This window comes from Ostrinia furnacalis, unplaced genomic scaffold (assembly GCF_004193835.3).
Source record: "Ostrinia furnacalis isolate ACB-3 unplaced genomic scaffold, ASM419383v2 OfSCF1746, whole genome shotgun sequence".
Lineage (NCBI taxonomy): Eukaryota > Metazoa > Arthropoda > Insecta > Lepidoptera > Crambidae > Ostrinia > Ostrinia furnacalis.
Window position 1 is genome coordinate 19,891 of NW_021131985.1, and position 18,996 is coordinate 38,886.

At 37.5% G+C, this 18,996-nt stretch overlaps 1 protein-coding gene across 1 annotated transcript; it reads left to right on the forward strand.

The window, feature by feature from the left end:
- Positions 1–319: 319 nt before the first annotated feature.
- LOC114353622 (uncharacterized) lies at positions 320–17,455 on the forward strand. The gene is made up of 9 exons (XM_028305682.1): positions 320–537; positions 3,143–3,220; positions 3,307–4,055; positions 5,164–5,357; positions 6,116–6,240; positions 8,821–8,952; positions 9,364–9,465; positions 14,632–14,742; positions 17,264–17,455. Exons 1-9 carry the CDS (start codon positions 496–498, stop codon positions 17,453–17,455), a joined length of 1,725 nt encoding a protein of 574 aa, XP_028161483.1. The 5' UTR covers positions 320–495.
- The last annotated feature ends 1,541 nt before the right edge of the window (positions 17,456–18,996 follow it).

The following is an 18,996-nucleotide window of genomic DNA, read 5'->3' on the forward strand; positions in this document are numbered from 1 at the left end:
TTAAGTAATCTCAACAATAATTAGGGATTGTAGTTTTCAGAACATTTTTCTCTTACTCAATGTGGTAACACTTACAATAATTTATGCCACAGGGTAAGCAACAATGTAATGACAGGCATATTCTGTAACCTTGCTTGTACATAGTAGGTAAAGTAGAGCCTGATACCAATTACCTATAAAAACATCATGTACTTTTAGCACAATGAGTTGGAACCTATTAATTTTCTTTTGTTTATACTCACTTCATTTCCAAAGTGGAATATGCGATGTAGAATTTAAAGTAGCAGCCTTCCCTTATCCGTCAGTAGTGACGCGAAGGCCTCGCAGGCTCTACGTTCGCAGGGCGCGGGACACAACTTACCACTCGGAAAAATTAATGACCACACTTAGAAATTTTATCGCGAACTCAGCCTCGCTTTAGATAATTTCACGGAGTTGAAAAGCGTTTGATACCAAAAAATAATTTCGACTTAAAAGTCGGCGGAGACATTAATTATGTACGGGTGGCTGCTCGAAAGTGTGCAGCATTTTATTGTGGTGAGTTCTTGGAAGTTGATAAGATTAATTTTATCATTACGCCCTTTGTAAACCTTTTTTTAATCATCTATTCAATTTTCTTTTTTAATATCAAAACTACTCTAATGAACTTGTTACTTGACCAAGTGTTGTAATACCTAGGTAGAATGTAGGTAATAAAGCTAAAGAGGAAAATTCAGTGTAGTTAATGATTTCAATAATAAATATCAACCAATGAACTAGGTACCTTCATTAATGATTCATTTTCATACAATGACACACTCGTACTCTTGCAAATTACGAGACTGAACAAATTTTGCGTATTAACATTTTCCGCAACTCATCCAATTACTTAATAAGTATAATAATTAGTCCAAACCACAGATATTTTCTGGTTATGTAAGGTAATTCGTATTCATTGTTTAGTCTTATAAAGAGAAATCCCGCCGACCGAAAATTTTCAAAACAAATACAAAGTACTTAATATACTTATTATTGTATGGCTTATTTTAAGATCAATCTCAATCCATACAGGTTTCTCAAAAAGTGCATCTCAGCCATGACCACTAAAAGGTTAAAATGAGAGTTTTCATCTGTTTTCATACATATTTAGATAAGGAGCGCCTAAAACATAACACCTAGGTACTAATCAAATCAATATTTTTCTTTTATCCAAAAACAAAGTTTATACTCGTTCAAATAAAAGTTATAATTGTGTGTCCCTCTGACGAAGACTAATGTTAGGATACTTAGGATGGAGCACGTCACGAGTGTGCTCGACTCGGAAAAGTAACTTAGTGCCTAAACAAATATGTTACGAACTTGTGATGGGTATGATTTAATTAAATCGAGTGCTAAGGCTGCATGTCCATTAGAGAATTCTCTAATAAACTGCACTAATAAATGTAAATTTGGCAGAACTCTGCGGCTGTTGGAAGGTTTATGACCAGTCGTACTCGTAAACAAAAGTAGATGAATAGAGCTAAGAGTGCTCCATCTTCGTCTTCATCATCAATCGGGAATATACACCACTAAATTTTTATCACCGAAAAAATTTTAACAGGTTATGTAGAAACGTGTGAAAAATTTAAAGCAAAAGAAAAAGAAATGTTTTTCATAAAGTTAATTTTTTTATTACATTTTCTTTAGTCCGTATTTTACGCGTCACAGCTGAGTCACTCCGCTGCTCGCTAGAGTAGTCGTACGCGCTCGCACGTTGCATCGATCTGTCTGTCTCGCTCACGCCTCGACCACGCTTCCAGTGTTATTATTACATACTTAGCTAACTTAGACCATTTTGAATTCTAATAAGTGTTACATTATCGTACGTAAATAGTGCTAGCGACGCGTGTGTCAATAAATTACCAATTTTAGGAGGATATTTTGAGTCACTTTATTTTACTCTTTTTTTTGCACAAATGGAATCAGTATCAATAACTCATTACCCAGAATTTTTTTTTTCGGTGATTAAAATTTAGTGGTGTATATTGAGGTCAAACTTATGTTCGGATTAAAAAACCGGCCAAGTGCGAGTCGGGCTCGCGCACAAAGGGTTCCGTAGCAGCAAATATAATAAACTTATTATGTCAATTTAATCAACCTATCTCAAAAACTATAAGAGATACTTTGATCAAACCAAAAATCGTTGAAAGAGTTAATTAGCATGCATCACCTCTATTTTTTTTAGAATTTTATACCCCGTAGTTATAAAAATAGAGGGGGGGGGACATACTTTTTACGACTTTGAGAGCTGATATCTCAAAAACCGTTCACTTTAAGAAAAATGTTTTTTAGAAAACTTTATATCATTTTAAAAGACCTTTCCATTGATACCCCACACGGGTATGTACATCGAAAAAAAATTTTCATCCCTCAGTTACATGTTATAGTGCTAGCTGACCAATTTTAATAGCTTGTCATACTACGAGTATAATGGCTCATATAAATCAATTTATAAGAAAGATTTTTTTTACATTATTCTTAATTAAAACCCAAAGAATGCCACAAACATTGTTGATATCGCAAAGTTTTATTACTTTCGTTCCCCTCCCCATGGCATCATTGGCAAATAATAATATTCTGCTGCACACGAAAACAGGCCAGTAAAACTAGAGTAGAGGAAGAGCAAGGTTTTTTTCCGCAGCTGAAAACAAAGCGGTAAAATTTTACTGTAATTGTTTTGAAAAGTTTGTGGTTTGTTTGTTTAAGGTATTCGCATTCCTAAATTTCATACACGTAACAGATTCCGTTTATGGCATTGAACATTATGCCGACGTGATATTGGCAGCAAATGTATTGAAATAATGGCCGCAACTTTTGGAGCGACACGTGCGGACTTGCGAAACTTGAATGCGTCCTTGCTATAGCACTTCTAGACTACAGTTCTATCTATAACATATCGATTCAGGGTACATTGTTCGAGATACATATTATGTGATACCGCTTATCATTTTGAAGTCACTATACGCAGAAGCTGTCTCGTGGAATAGAATGGAAATGCTTTACTTAACATAACAAAAAGGGGCGCAGTGAAACGGATTGAGCTGACAACAAACGAACGAAATGTAAAGTGATGCGAATGAGTTGAGTATAGGAACAAAAATGGTAATCTTTTTTCTCTTTACAGCAAGAATGTGGCGAGGAAATATGGGAAACTATTCTAAGAGAAGCTGGTGCCAGAAATACTGTCTTCAGTGCTACTCAGGTATAAAATATTTTGTAATAATTATGCAAATTATTGATACTAAGATCACTAATTCAAATAGAAAAAATACGTGTTTTGTTTTACAGCAATATCCAGATGCTCTCATGTTACGCCTGGCCAGTGCTTTGGCGCGATTTATCACGAAAGATCCCAACAGCCCAACTACTTCCACTCCTGCTAGTCCAGCCCCAAGAAAACAGTCGTTGAAATCTAAACCGTCTTGGCGAAGTGCGTCAGTACATACCGACGGTAGAGCAGCCGGTTATAAATGCCCGTTCACAGCCGCTAATGCCCTCACAGCTGTCACAAAGAAAGAAATCGATGCGTACAATTCATCAGAAGAAATCCGAGCACATAGATCTACAGACAGGATCAACGAAGGCCAAGAACTCCAAATCGCAAGTGCACTAAACTTGCACAGACGGAGTCTTGCTATCACATTGGAAAACCGCTGTCTTCCTGCAGTAGAAAACAATGAGCCAGAAACAGTATCGGAAGAGAAACCCGGGTGTAGTAAAGTTGAGGAAATTACACCATTGAAGGAAGAAGAACCAGTTAGTCCTGATGATTCGGCAGGAACGACACCTACGTCTCCCGATTCGGAAAACAGCAAGAGGAATTCTATCGTCAAACCTTCAGCTCGGAAAACCAGTTGCACGGTGGCACTAGACGTATATAAACGGAGAGGATCGGGGGCTCCGGTGAGGCAGAGACTGAACAGCCTCAGCCTGATCAGCGGGGACAGGCTTTCGAGCATGAGGGAGAAGTTTGGCACTCCTGAAAAGGTCATGCATTTCTTTGGCAGATGTTTTGTCAAGTTCTTCAGCAACTATGGGTAAGTTTTGCTTTAACGAGCCTTTACCCACGCCCCTCATTTTAATCAGTCCAGTTCAAGTTGGAATAATATTTTTAGATAGCATTAAAAACTTTTCAATCAAGACGCCAAATATTATCCCGGTCCCTTTCAACATAAACGGACCGTCACTAAAATATTTTCCAATTGGCGTGATACCTACTCCAATTTCGACTTGACCGATTTTCCTTATTCTCGAGTTTATTAGGAATGGCGTTAATTAAAAGAAAGTTTTTGTACGAAACAAATATAAATCCAATTCTTAGGCACACTGGTGACTTTTTTTTTTCAAGAAGAAACTGTAAATAGGTATTTCTTAAGATCCTTTCGCTTTGTCAAAATATTTTCGTTGTGTCTTACAAAATAACTCAGTTGAGTTTTAAGTTCTCTCAGTTATTACTTTTATGATCGCGGCATGAGATCGTGGAAACTTAATTGATCTAATCAAAGGTAATAAAAAGGATATCATTTTCATCATCTTTGGAGCTACTTACATAAGTACATGAACTATCATGGTGGCGATACGAGTACATACAACTTTAATTATCTACTAATTAATTAATAGGCACAAGACACTTTATAAAATAATATTTTGTGGATACTTACTTATTTCAAAGTTTTAATAAATTTTACAAATCTCAAAGAATGTAAAGTTGGAGGCTTGTATCCGTTTGAACATAATTTACTTGTTTTACGAATTGACAGGCGTAACGTTAACGTTAGCGTAACGAAAATAAACCCAAATATGTCAATGAGCGTTTATATTATTTTTCGATTTGAATCGTGATTTACATAACTTATATCAGCGTATCAGCGTACATAGCTTTGTCTTGTTTGTCCGAACAGCCTTTTAGACGTCACTTGATTACCTATATGACATAACCTACTTACGTGTTGAATTTAAATGTAGAAAAAATAAATCCCCCATTCCACCTATCCCACCTGGTCATCCCACTTGGGTGGGAAGAGTGGATTTTTATTTCCACTTTGTGGGATAAGATAAATATTTTAATTCCACTCTGCCTACCCTAGGTGGAATAGGGTAAATAAATTACTTTAAAAGTAAGTAACTATAGATGGTGTTCCTTAGCTACGACACGATGATTCGCGCGACCGGCCGCTACTTCTGCACGTTCCTGCAGTCGGTGGACAACATCCACCAGCGCATGCGGTTTACCTTCCCGCGCATGCGCTCGCCGAGCATGCAACTGACGCGCGCGCACAGACATGGCGCAGAGCTGGTGTATAGCAGTGGCCGCTGCGGGTTCACTCACTATCTCATGGGTGAGCTATGAGTATTTCTTCCTAGACAAACAGTCACAAAGCGACCCCTCTGTCCAAGATACGACGCACAATTAAGACACTTCTGCATACGATTCAAGTCGCATGTGCTCGACATGCATACAACGGTGCGATTTCACGCACTTCCTCTTGGGTGAGCTACGAGTAACCCCTCCTTCCAAGTACGACACCACAATCCGTATAATTCAGATTCATCTGCATGTGGTTCGCGTCGCATGCACTTGCCGAGCATACAGCTGCTTTTCACTAAATTTCTACGAGTAGAATCTATCGCTGCGCACTATAGTTCTGAACAATCTGATTGATTCATATCCCTGCGCATGGAATCAAAGAGTATGTATCTGACCCGTGCGCAAACTTCATACACAATTTAGTCATGAACCGCGCGATGGGTGGTACTTTCACATGTTCAAGGATAACAGGTCTTCTTACCATAAAATTTTGTAAAGTTTGTATTTTAGTGTACAAAACACTTTTTCAGTAACTTTTTTTTATCAAAGTAATGCCTCCTTTTGCAGGCCGTAAAGCCAATAAACGATTCCCTAAGATTAATAAGCGGAGACCCTGACCGCTAGGTTTCGCGTACGTGACATCCTGATTACGGCAGCCGAAATATGTGGCCAGCTTAACCCAACGTCACTCGTGAGAATTCTTGGTACAATACACTTGCTTCGGGTTATTTTATGTTGGTACCCGCTTCATATAAATTGGCACTAAGTTACCTATTCATAAATTCGCAGGTCAACTTTACGAGATAGCTGAAGATATTTTCTCCCTGAGGCTGAAAGTGTCGGTGGTGAAGGAGAGCATGGAAGGCAACTACTACGTCGCCGTGCTTCGGCTGGAGTTCGACAATAGCGACTATGTGAGTAAAATAAAAACTCTAAAAGTAACTTCGCACATGAGTGCCTCAATGATGTTCAAATCAGAACAAACGACTCACTTATCTGCGATATAAATGAACATTACCTTTAAGCTACGGTCAAATGACTCCAATAAAAGACTCCATAATCCTCCGATCTTATTGGATTTCAATTCTGCTTGGCCGTTGTCAATTGTTTATTATTACAGCTTAGGTACCTACGTGCCCCATTTCCTTCACTATCTAGTAAACTTGTAACTCAAAGGATAGGTATAATATAGGTACCTACAATTCCTGATATTTTCGAGACAGATCAAGAAATTCAGTTCCTTACCTACATACACCCTGTACTTTCGTAGTTCGGGTCTAAGAGCTGCCGAAGTTGGTAATTAATTGACACTTTTATCGACAGCCGAAATTGTCCTGGCCTATATAATAGTGCAAAACTGTTTTCAGACTTTAATTAGACACGTTTAGCATCCAAATGGATACTCACAAATCCTCAGTGGGCTTTACAGTAAGTACCTACTTAAAGCAAATTTATGCGCTAACATAACTCTGTAAGAAGGTATAAAGTAGGAATACACAAACTTTTAGGTAAGTAGATAAGAAAATTACTCGTATAACCAAAGCAGAATATGATAAGGTACTGGTACGGGTCTCGAGTGTATATACGTTTTGTATTCACCATTATGGTTCATAAGGACCAGCTTAACATCAAACTATGTTACTTTACTTTTAGTTTTTATCTTGTTGTTTGAAGAACAATAGGACTATTCACCAGGCTTAGGTCTAATAATGTTTCTCCTTAAGGTAACAAATCGATTTGCAATAAACCAATAGCACCTATAAAACTACAGTCACTTATTTGCTATTGTCTTGCATTTGTCATTGAACTGCTGTTTATCGTTTGAATCTTAAGATTTTCATATTTTATGTCTAGCAAGATAGTACCTAATACCTCTTAACATTTTTATGATGTAGAAATGTTACTTACATGAGTGCTTACTTCATAAAGTTCATATCAATATACCAAAGTAAGGCCAAGATCATAAACTTCAAGTTTGTTTTATATCCCCATCTCATAGAATCTGGAAGTAGGTACTTATCTTACTGAGAATCAAGATTTCATTACTCCTTTCGGAATAACATTGAATATTTTAGGGAAATAGGCGAACCTACTTTACTTAATAATAATATAGAAGCTGAGAAGGATATCAATTACCAAGTTTCAACTATCAAAGCAACGGGAACCGCTTGTTACACTCAGTTAGGCGAAAGTAATAGGAATAATAGTGACCCGGCGTGCCTTTACTATTAAATTCGATAATATTTAATACGTTTACTGAATCAAATGGGTACATACTACGTCGATTAATCACAGAATTAACCACGTTTTCGTAAAGTAGCAGACTCTATCTTTTGACAAGTGACTAATTGCAAGGGCTGGGATGTTAATAAAAAAGATAATAATGAAATAAGAAGAAGTTATTGCCAGCCAGTCAGTTAGACAAATTAGCCCGACGACAAACATTTTTCGCGCACAAAAAAAGGTAGCGAAATCTCTGAAATGATAATGTTTATTTAGGAGCGGTCCAAAAGCCTTTCAAAGTGGATCATATTTTACCCGACTCACGCTCTCAGATGAGGTTATTTATTAGGAAAATTCTAGGCATAGACGGACGATTTATATTTGGGGTATTACTTATGTTAGATATCTATTATGTCTAGATGAAAAGCTCGTGCCTACGACAACGGAATGCGATAGGGTTGCTAGATGTTTGGGAATCTAATATTGCATCAATCAAAAGTAAATATTCTCTAAAATATTAAACAGCTTTATCTCCGCACAAGCACACTTAAACTCTTTAAACATCTAACTAAGTGTCTACTTCAGCCCAGTATAATATTTTTTAGATGTTTACTTACTTAGAAATTTTAGACAGGAGTAATATGTAGATAGAAGGCTCTTTTTGTAAATTAAAAACGCAACGTCAATTTTTAATTAGGATGTGTATCTAAAGCGTACAAAACAAAATTGTGCGTCCCGATCTGATAACCCTATCCGGGACCGCACCTCGGGCCTCTTCGGATGAGTTTGGCTGGATTATCTATTATTAGATAGGCTATTACAATCTAGAACACATTTTCTGAAAATTAACATATTTCTACCCAGATCAAAAGATTGAGCGCTTATACATTAGAGAAATGGAATTTTATTTAAAAAAAAGGCTTTTGATATTGGAGCGGAACCCAACTTTAAAAAATAATATTCTACAGAATAATATTCTACAGTTAATAGTTAAGCTAAACTAGTTATCACCTGTTAAGGTTTGGCCAAACCAACGCGATCAGCCGGCGTGCAGCGATGGCGATGCATTGATCGCCATCGCTGCACGCCGGCACGCGTGTGATCGCGTTGGTTTGGCTGAACCTTTAGGTGGTTATGTTCTACAAATACCAGCAGGAAGTTATTTTTTTGCATTTTCCTATATTCCTCATATAAAAGTTGTTATAGTATTTAACGGAATAAGACATTTTCCTTATGAGCTCATTAAAGGACCAACCTGAATACCCTTACAGGTGCAATCGCTGATGCTTCGCAAGTCGCTGCCGTGCCCGCTGCCGCAGGTGCCGGCGTCGCTGCTGCTGCAGCTGTTTCCGTTCGGGGTCATGCTGGATCGGCGCATGAAAGTGCTCATGGCTGGTGACAAGGTAGAGACAAACATTTGGATATTCCTTCCATATTGTTTGGAAGAGGCTCCTAGTTATAAAACCAATGTACTCTTTCAAGTTATTACTGTAGGTAATTCATGAGACTTATGAGTTTTATGTAATGTAGGCAACAATAGTCTTTTTAAAAACCCTTACCATTAACTTTAAACCTTAGAAAAATAGCACCATCACCAAGTGACGTAGCTACTTCACTTAAGATTCATTATGCAAAGTTCGTACCGATCAATTATGTACAGAAATCCTCGCATAATTTACTTCTTTCCTTTTTATCAAAGGCTTTCGAAGTAAGTGTTATATTCCATTCTGAAGATGACATTAACATCCACACAAAATTATGCTGATGGACAATTTATCCTCAGCACTTACTTATTCGGATTGTGTTTGTTTCAGCTGGTGGAGGCGTGGGGAGGTCCATACAACCGTATAGCGAAGTCGCCGATATCTGATATACTTCGATTGAGGAAACCTAAGATATCATTTACATGGGATAAGGTAACACTTATCTAAGAAAAAAATTACTCTCTAAGAAAAAAACTTATTTGAAACTTGGTCCTATTTTCCGCGCTGTTTAAGTTTTTCCCTCTAAGTTATGCCATTATCAGTTAAATCGGGACTATTTGAAACACATATTCATCATACTACGAGTAATGTATCATCATTACATGCTTAACTACATACCCACGCAGTTTAATGTGAACTTTGGAAAGTTCTGATTTACGGGACCGAACCCGAGCCTGAAATATGTTCTCGCCGCAGATACAGACTTCCAGGAACTCATTAAGGCTTGGTNAGTGCGCAGGAGGGTGGCCACGACCTCCTGCTCGTTGACGTGGGAGGGCACGGGAGCGGCCAGCTCCGCGTAACTGCCGGTGTAGTCCGCGCTTCGGGACTCAGCGTCCTGGTCGGATTCGGCCTGTAAGGTAATTCATCAATTTATCTTCTTCTATAATCGTTCGTTCGTTTCAGCCGAAAGACGTCCACTGCTGGACAAAGGCCTTCCCCAAGGATATCCACAAATACCGGTCCTGCGCCGCTCGCATCCAGGCACCTCCCGCGACCTTCACCAGATCGTCGGTCCACCTAGTGGGAGGCCTGCCCACGCTACGTCTTCCGGCTCGTGGTCGCCACTCAATAATATTTTCTAATAATATGCAATAATTCGTTTGTTTCATCAGCTAAGCGCCCTAACCTCAGCAACTACCAGTGTGAATTGATAATAGTTTTTGTGTTGGATAGTTACATGCTTAGGGCATTATCACTATTTTATGCTAGAACCAATAGCGGAGCATCAATGAAAAATATTGCAAAAACGGGAAAAATATTCAAAGAATTTTCACGCGTACCTTTTCTGCGCCTTTCTTAGATAATCCCAAGGTCGCAATTTTATGCAAAAAAATGGGGTTGTCACTTGTCATCCTACATTTAGGTCTGGTAAGGACATACTGGCTTTATAATATGTGAAGAATGATACTTATTTTATTAAATGCTCGACCCTTCGTGAGTTTCACAAAAGTTCACAATACATCGCAGAAAGTATAACTAACGATCCGGGGCGATGTTGGTTGAAATGATTGATGGAAGTTTGCCATTTATAATGTTACCCAAAAGGAACTTTTTGAATTTCCTCTTTTTAACTCAAAGGTATATTATGGCACGTAACAAACTCCTGAAAACTAAATTCAAGGTGGTGTTTAATTTGGCATTTCACTAAAAATAACTAAAAAAACTTATTTTAAGGTGAGACTCAAGTATGAATTAATTTGAGAAGCCGTATTCAGTAAAATATTACGTAGGATTTTACAGAGTAGTGTCAAGGACAGGATTTAAAAGTAAAATATAAAACAAAAAATAAAGATGTCACTTTCGAACAAACATTTTTTGCTCTCTTCGTACTAATAGGTATAACAAAATTACTTATGTAGAGAATCAAGTAGAAAGAAATAGGACCTTTCTCTTTCAGTTGATCTATGTAAGGATTTATGGTGACTTAGGGTAGAAATATGAACATCAGGTCTCCCCAACCCGTCTGGCCAGCGTGTGGAGTGTAGGCCAATCCTCCCTTTGCTTCTTTGGTAAATTATAGAGAGTCGTACTCCTGCAAAGGAGGCTAAATGACCTGTGAAGATGAGATTAAAAAAAAAGGACTTACCAGGACACTGCAGAGCAGTGCTAGCAATGCAAATAACACCACTGCCCACTTCATTGCAGCTACCACAATGTTCACTCCTCACAACCCACACCTTATATTCGCGCCCGATTTTCATGGCCCCCACTTCACACGTACTAAAGTGAATCGATTAGTTCTAAAACTTGATTAAAATGTCGATTAAACCTTAATTCAGTTAAAAATGTTGTTGAGTTGTTTTTATCTACGCAGTTAAAGTGATTTTTAATACAAATTATTTATGGTGCTGATGATGAAATTGCTAATAAATAATGGAATAGGTACATGCCCTATACAAGGTTGGACTACAAGGTTCTGCTGTTTTAATTGGCAAGTTTTAATCCTACTGGGGCAAAGTGTAATGTTATAAACCAAAGACTTTAAGACCTTCTCACCAAATGAAGCAATAAAGAATTATGAATTATGAATTAAAGAACAGAATTTATTAGTTATGGGATTTAGTGTGCTGTGAATGTGATACCAGGGGGACTTGAGTAACCTATTGTTACAACTTTCTACTGTTTTTTTTCTATTATTCGATTTTTTTCAGCCTGCTACAGAAAATCATTTTCGCCTTTTTTATTTAAATAAGTAGTCTATACAAATACAGAAAATTTTGACTTTGACTCTATGAAAGTCCAAAAATAAATGAGTACCTACTTAGGTGTTATACTCGTCGTGTCAGTTATCAACCGACTTCAAAAAATGGAGGAGGTTCTCAATTCGACCCGTATGTTTTTTTTTTTATATAACAATACAGCACCATTTATTTTACTAAGTTAGATATTATTGTCAATATGGCATAGCAATGAAACGGTAGAGTAATAATGTCTTTATTACTATGAATAATTACTGTATCAGGGCAAATAATAGTCTAGCACGTAGAGAACTATCTCAACAACGGCTGCCAACGCTAACACAGCACACGCTGTCACTCGGCTGTATCTGAAAACAAATAGACAAAAAGGAAACAAATAAATTCATATACTTACATTAATGTATCAATCAAAAGAAGCCCTTTAAATTGTCTCACTTTGCTTGGGCTTATTACTTATCTGGGACTTGAAAATTTCGACGGGTTTTCCCAAATATCACCTTAGGTAGAGCTGCAATCTAGAATGGTACCTATGTACATATTAGGGATGTTACGGATATCCATAACCGTAATCGAAACTATCGGATATCCGAAATAAAAAAATATCCGTAACCGTAACCGAAACCGATTTAAAAGTTTCGAATAAAGGCGGAGTCTAAATCATTAAATTTTTAAATATTTGTTACTTAAGTCTGGCATTCCCTGGCACCATCTAATATCCCCGCCTGTTTTACCTTTATCATAGGTGTCGTACATAAAGTGTCCATAGTACATAAAGTATGTGTGTCGCGCAGCATCTTGCTATTTGAATTTAACATTTTTAAAAACCGTATCCATAACCGAAACTTCATCCTATTTTATTGTACACTATTGTTTGTGTAGCCATCAAAGTCGAAAGATTCTAGTTTTTGGTCGATCTAGATGCTAAAAGCTTTTTGTCCACATGACCAGAATTTGTTTTATATTATTATGTATTTACTTATTTATATTACATACGAGTATTTACCGTTGTAACTGAGAAGTGAAGCTGGGTGCATGGGGCTCCAAGTCCCGTCGTAGTCGTGGCACTGGCATTATGGCTCGCCATGGCTCGTCCTTTCAATAAAATCCAAAAAAATAAATTAGAGAAGCTAAAAATATTTTTAGATATGACAGGTTTTATCCATTCTCCCCAACCAAGAGGAATATAGGCTAAATTAATCATCAAATTAGCCTCAGTTAAATTAGAAAGGAAGTTCTCCTGCACTGGAGACTAAAAACAGGACTGCTAATAATTGATTAATTTATTGAATATTATTATTTTTTCTTCTCTTTTTTTTTGTTGCATGACGCTGCTTAAAAGGCACCCACTGAAAATCAGTGTCTTTTGGCAGTCACACTGTCAAGATGTTACTACTGCAACTTCGTGATTTTTTTTGTGTAGGTAACGTCTAGTCTTTGTTACCTGAATTTGTTGTTGATTTTCTTTCTTTCTAAATAGTTACTTTGAATGTTACCTTATTAGCAATGAAAGCTGGATTAAATTCTTGCGGCATCAGCGAAGATTGCATGTCAGCTTCATTCTGCAACTTCTGAAGTAATTATAACAGTCAATATTACCCATACGACTCAGTAAGTAAGTAGGTACAAAAGTTTTGTTGGAATAACTCATGATTGTGCGAAAAAAATGATTTCTTTCAGGGGCCCGTTGAGTCTGAGCGATTGATCCTCGTCAGATCTTGGATCATAATATGACGTCTTCATAACCTTTTGGGATATTTAGCGTTAAAATTGTAGGTTTTTCCATAGAAGAAGATTTATGACACCTTTTAATGTTCTCCAACTAGGCGAAACCTATAAACTTTTACAATTTATATAATTTGTGTCACGCCGGTTTCTGAATAAATGAATTTTAAATGAAAAATACACAAGCCATTTGCTTGTCGTAAATTGCTTATAGACATTTTTCATAAACATTAATGATTCATAATAGGTATTTAGCATAATGGCAAAGATATACTTTTCTTACATTATTACTATGTCCAGAAACGGATACCAACAAAACACCGAGGGTTATTATTTCCCACATAGTTTCTTCGGCACAAAAAAATTATCGATTGTGGCCGAAATTCGATGGCCGCACTTTATTGTTTTTGATTTATTTCATTTGGACATAAAATACGTATAAAAACCGCACGGTGTTTCGCGTTAGCTTGGAAGAATGTATTGATTCAGAATGAAGTTTTTTATTTTATTAATTTTTAATTGTATTCTTGTGTACACGAATGCACACGCTATAGTAAGTTATCTTAGTATTCTTACGAAGCTGGTCTTTATCTATCATCATCAGCATTTCAGGTTATTTACACGACTCTCGTACACAGCACTGACGTCTGATTGCGCAGCAAGTTTTTGAGTGTAGGCCTATGGCTATATGGTGGACTGATGACATCATAAAGGTAGCAGGAAGGCGCTGGATGCAGGCCGCTACCAACCGGTTAATATGGAAATCATATGGGGAGGCTTATGTTCAGCAGTGGATGTTCTATGGCTGAAATGATGATGATGATGACACGATCCTCTCCAATTTACCAGAAGCAATGAAGGATTTGGCCTCTACGCTGGCCTGCTGTTAGAAAGAAAGAAAGAAAGAAAGAAAGAAAGATACATTTATTACAGTTATATCTGTTCGGATATATCTCCCCTAGTCACATCTTACAATAGCCACGAGTGAGTGTAGCCTTAGTCCACTCTTTTGGAACCACACGTCAAAATTATGTTGCTTTATTATTAAGCCTCAAAACACAAATCGATGCAGTAACGTCTCGAATTTGTTGAGCCATTGTCGTCTTTTGTTTTACGCATTGTAGATTAATTTATTGATTGTGTTGTGTGTAAAGTTGTTATTTCTCTTCACCAGCCGGAATACAAATTGAGGAGTAGGCGAGACGTGTCGGGGGCGTTGCATATAGTCACCAACCACGCGCAGCCTATCCACGAGGATGTCAAGCCTGAAGGGGAAGGTGTTAAGGTAATGCACATCACGCTTGACACTTTAGTCTCTATCAGTTTATGTTTGAAAAAAAAGTACCTGTGTGCTTTTCAAAAAGGAGAAACACACTACAACTATGTAGTATAGGCCTCACATTTAGTAGGCAAAAACAGAAAGAGGGCAAGTACCGAACAGACCATTAAGCAGAATTTCTGAATTAGAAGTCGTGGCCTTCCCCACCGTGGGCCACGGCATATGCTGAGTGGAGTCCCATTGCGATGGGCATCGCTGTTGCGACAGGATAGCACTGCTCAGTTCACTTTTTATTTCCTTGTTATATTTATGTGCTACTTCTGTCTTTTTTTTCGTATACGTTCTCTGTCCTTAACTAAGTGATGTTCATCGTAATAAATGTTTCTTTCTTTCTTTCAGAACGCTATCAATCCCTTTTTAAAAATATTTAGGGTCTCTAACATAAGTGTTTTGGCTATTACTTAGGTTTATAGCTTAGCTCAGCTGCCTCTTACTCTTTTAGTACAAGATTATGATAATTATTAATCAAGTCTCAGTAATTTCTGCTTTTTCTTTGTTAGTGATGTGACTCCGTTGAAATAGTGTATGTGAAAGTAATTATTTAGTATGCTATCTAGGTCTAATAAATATTATTATCATATACGATGCAAAAGCCCCTTAAGCTTTCAGCGCAACTAGATTAAATGCTTCCAAAAGCTTTTTACGAAGAGAGTGGCTGATACAATTTCTGATCCATATACCCACTTTGCTTCAATATAGGAGATGTGATATTCTTTAATACACTTATGTATGGCTTAGTTACAAAAAGAAACGTAATCAACCGACTTCATTTTACCTTTGCGTATGTCTAAAAGTGTTTTATTGTTAAGAAAAATACTGATTTGTCATACGTACACATTTTTTTTACCATCCAGTACGTAGTTAACTTATTATAAGATCGTTTCATCCACGAAGACGCGCCCCACCATTCTTCCGCTAATGTTTGAATATTATCGGTAGTTCGGTACACGCTAAATGATCCATGAGTGCACACGCACACTACAATAATGACGCTCGGATTGCTCGGATCAAACTCCCCGCACCCCGCGCTTCCCTCGACCAAAAATTGGTGGTGCGCGTCTTCGTGGATGAAACGATCTACAGGGTGTTAGGTAAATGGGTATATGAGCCGACACTAGCCCATGTTAACATGGCCATGTAAATGGTATGGTGAAGTCAGAAATTTGATATCATCATTTTATTTTTTTAAATTTTCATACAAAATAAATTTAATAAAATCCGATTTGTATGAAAATTAAAATAATTAAAATGAAGATATTGATTTTCTGACTTTACCATACCATTTATATGACCATGTTAACATGGGTTAGTGTCGGCTCATATACCCATTTACCTAACACCCTGTATAGTAGGTATAAGATTTTAAACTTTCGCGTTCCATTTCAATTAAAATAGTAAGACACGGGTCTTAACGCGACGTTTATTAATGAGTTACATTATGTACTCACGGCTTGACGTTTCGGCTGCGATGCTGCAACCACGGCTGCAGTCTTACCTACTATTTTAAAAGATCTATAGTAATCTCTGATCCAGCACTTTAGTTAAAGAACTTCAACTTTATAACTATGAAGACGTTATCTTAAAGTAGGTACCTATAGGTAGAAGTTATAGAACTTAATGTAGTGTTAAGAAAACCATTTTTTTTTTACAAATCCGCCAACTCATATTCTATGATACAATGCTATTAGCAATATCCAATTCGTTGTGGTATACCTACTTATAACATTTTATGTAAGTATACGGGAATCGAACCCTTTACTTTAATATTCCAGCCTTGCCCAGGGAAAAACAAACCGTCTGCTATAGAAATGGGCACAGTTTTTCAGGTAATTAATTTATCCTGAAACAAACTTTTCAATTAATCTTTACAAAATTCCCTTGGCGTTTACTTGGCTATACAGAGCAGAAAAGAAATTACACAAAGCACAGAAAAATTATGGAGGAGCCTCCCAATTTGTTAACGTTAAGATCTTTTTAGTGCCAGTTTCACTGGTTTATTAATTTATCACCTAATTAATTCCCTAATAACATTATTGAAGCGTATCCGTTAAATCTACAACTTTAGGTTTCACATTTCTGGCACATAAAGTTATTGGTCATTAGCAACCTTGTAAGTAAATTAAAAAAAGAAGAGTGAAAGAAACAGGTAGGATAGATTGGATAAATTCAAGATTGATTATACTATCTGAAGTGTTTTATCAAGTGTCAGGAACCATTAATGTACCTAAGTAGTCTACACACCAAACCCGCCGACATGAGTCTTCGACTTTTGACATGTTCTCAAAAGTCATAGAAAGTATAAGTCAGATTCTTTTGAAATAAAGCCGCCGACACCAAGCTGCCGAGCTGTTTTGAGTTTGGCGTTTAGAGTCCTTAAAATCGACTGATTTTGTTTATATTTACCTATTACACTCATGTTCTAACTACCACACCCTGTTGATACTTATCCTTCCTTTCTTCTTCACAGGTCACTCCTCCAGAAGACTCAGTATTCGAAGGCAAGTCCCTCCGTAAGTCCGCTCCCCTCATCAACCGGTTCGAGCTAGTCCGCAGTGTGAACAGAGTGGTCACTCTCTCCGTGCTCATCTTCACCGCTGTGATAGAGTTCTACCCTATGATACGATACCTTTGCAACCTTATCGCCTTTGTGTTTATGTGATTAGGGATTAAATTCGTTTGATAATTGTGATATTTTAGTCTAAGAAACATCTTCGACAAATCCACCAGCATTATGTTCAAAAGGCAAGTTAATACGAGAACAGTGTCATGTGGCGTTCCTCAAGGTTCAATCATGGGTCCAGTCTTATAAAATATTGTATACAGACTATTGCCACCTCTTCCCACCGCTGTAACTCCTATGTAGCCAGGATCTACAGCTTGCCCGCCAATCAAAATTCAGCCAGTGAAGGCCAAGTTCGTCCCAAATTCTATCCCCTAATGAAAGCAATCAAGAAAATGNGGTGCGCAGGAGGGTGGCCACTACCTCCTGCTCGTTGACGTGGGAGGGCACGGGAGCGGCCAGCTCCGCGTAACTGCCGGTGTAGTCCGCGCTACGGGACTCAGCGTCCTGGTCGGATTCGGCCTGTAAGGTAATTCATCAATTTATCTTCTATACTTAATTGTTCGTTCGTTTCAGCCGAAAGACGTCCACTGCTGGACAAAGGCCTCCCCCAAGGATTTCCACAAAGACCGGTCCTGCGCCGCTCGCATCCAGGCACCTCCCGCGACCTTGACCAGATCGTCGGTCCACCTAGTGGAAGGCCTGCCCACGCTACGTCTTCCGGCTCGTGGTCGCCACTCAATAATCTTTTCCAATAATATACAATAATTCGTTTGTTTCATGAGTTAAGCGCCCTAACCCCAGTAACTACCAGTTTGAATTGAAAATAGTTTTTGTGTTGGATAGTTACATGCTTAGGGCATTATCGAGGACTGCTACACTATGCTACAACTAATAGTGGAGCATCAATGAAAAATATTGCAAAACGGGAAAAATATTCAAAGAATTTTCGCACGTACCTTTTCTGTGCCTTTCTTAGATAATCCCAAGGTCGCAACTTTATGCAAAAAATGGGGTTGTCACTTGTCATCCTACATTTAGGTCTAGTAAGGACATACTGGCTTTATATTAAGTGAAGAATGATACTTATTTTATTAAATGCTCGACCCTTCGTGAGTTTCACAAAAGTTCACAATACATCGCAGAAAGTATAACCAACGATCCGGGGCGATGTTGGTTGAAATGATTGATGGAAGTTTGCCATTTATAATGTTAGGAGAAAAGGAACTTTTTGAATTCCCTCTTTTTAACTCAAAGGCATTTATGGCACGTAACAAACTCCTGAAAACTAAATTCAAGGTGGTGTTTAATTTGGAATTTCTCTAAAAATAATTAAAAAACTTGTTATAAGGTGAGATTCAAGTATGAATTTGTACTCAAGAATGAATTTGAGAAGCCGTATTCAGATAAAAAAATAACGTAGGATTTTACAGAGTAGTGTCAAGGACAGGATTTAAAAGTAAAATATAAAACAAAAAATAAAGATGTCACTTTCGAACAAACGCAACGCAATACGGCTTTCATTTTTTGCTCTCTTCGTAATACAGGGTGGCCCAGGCCCAGAAGAAAGTTCACTTTTGAAAATTTAAGGAAATGAAAACTGTATATTTTTGTAGAACTTTAACTATCGCAATTTAAAG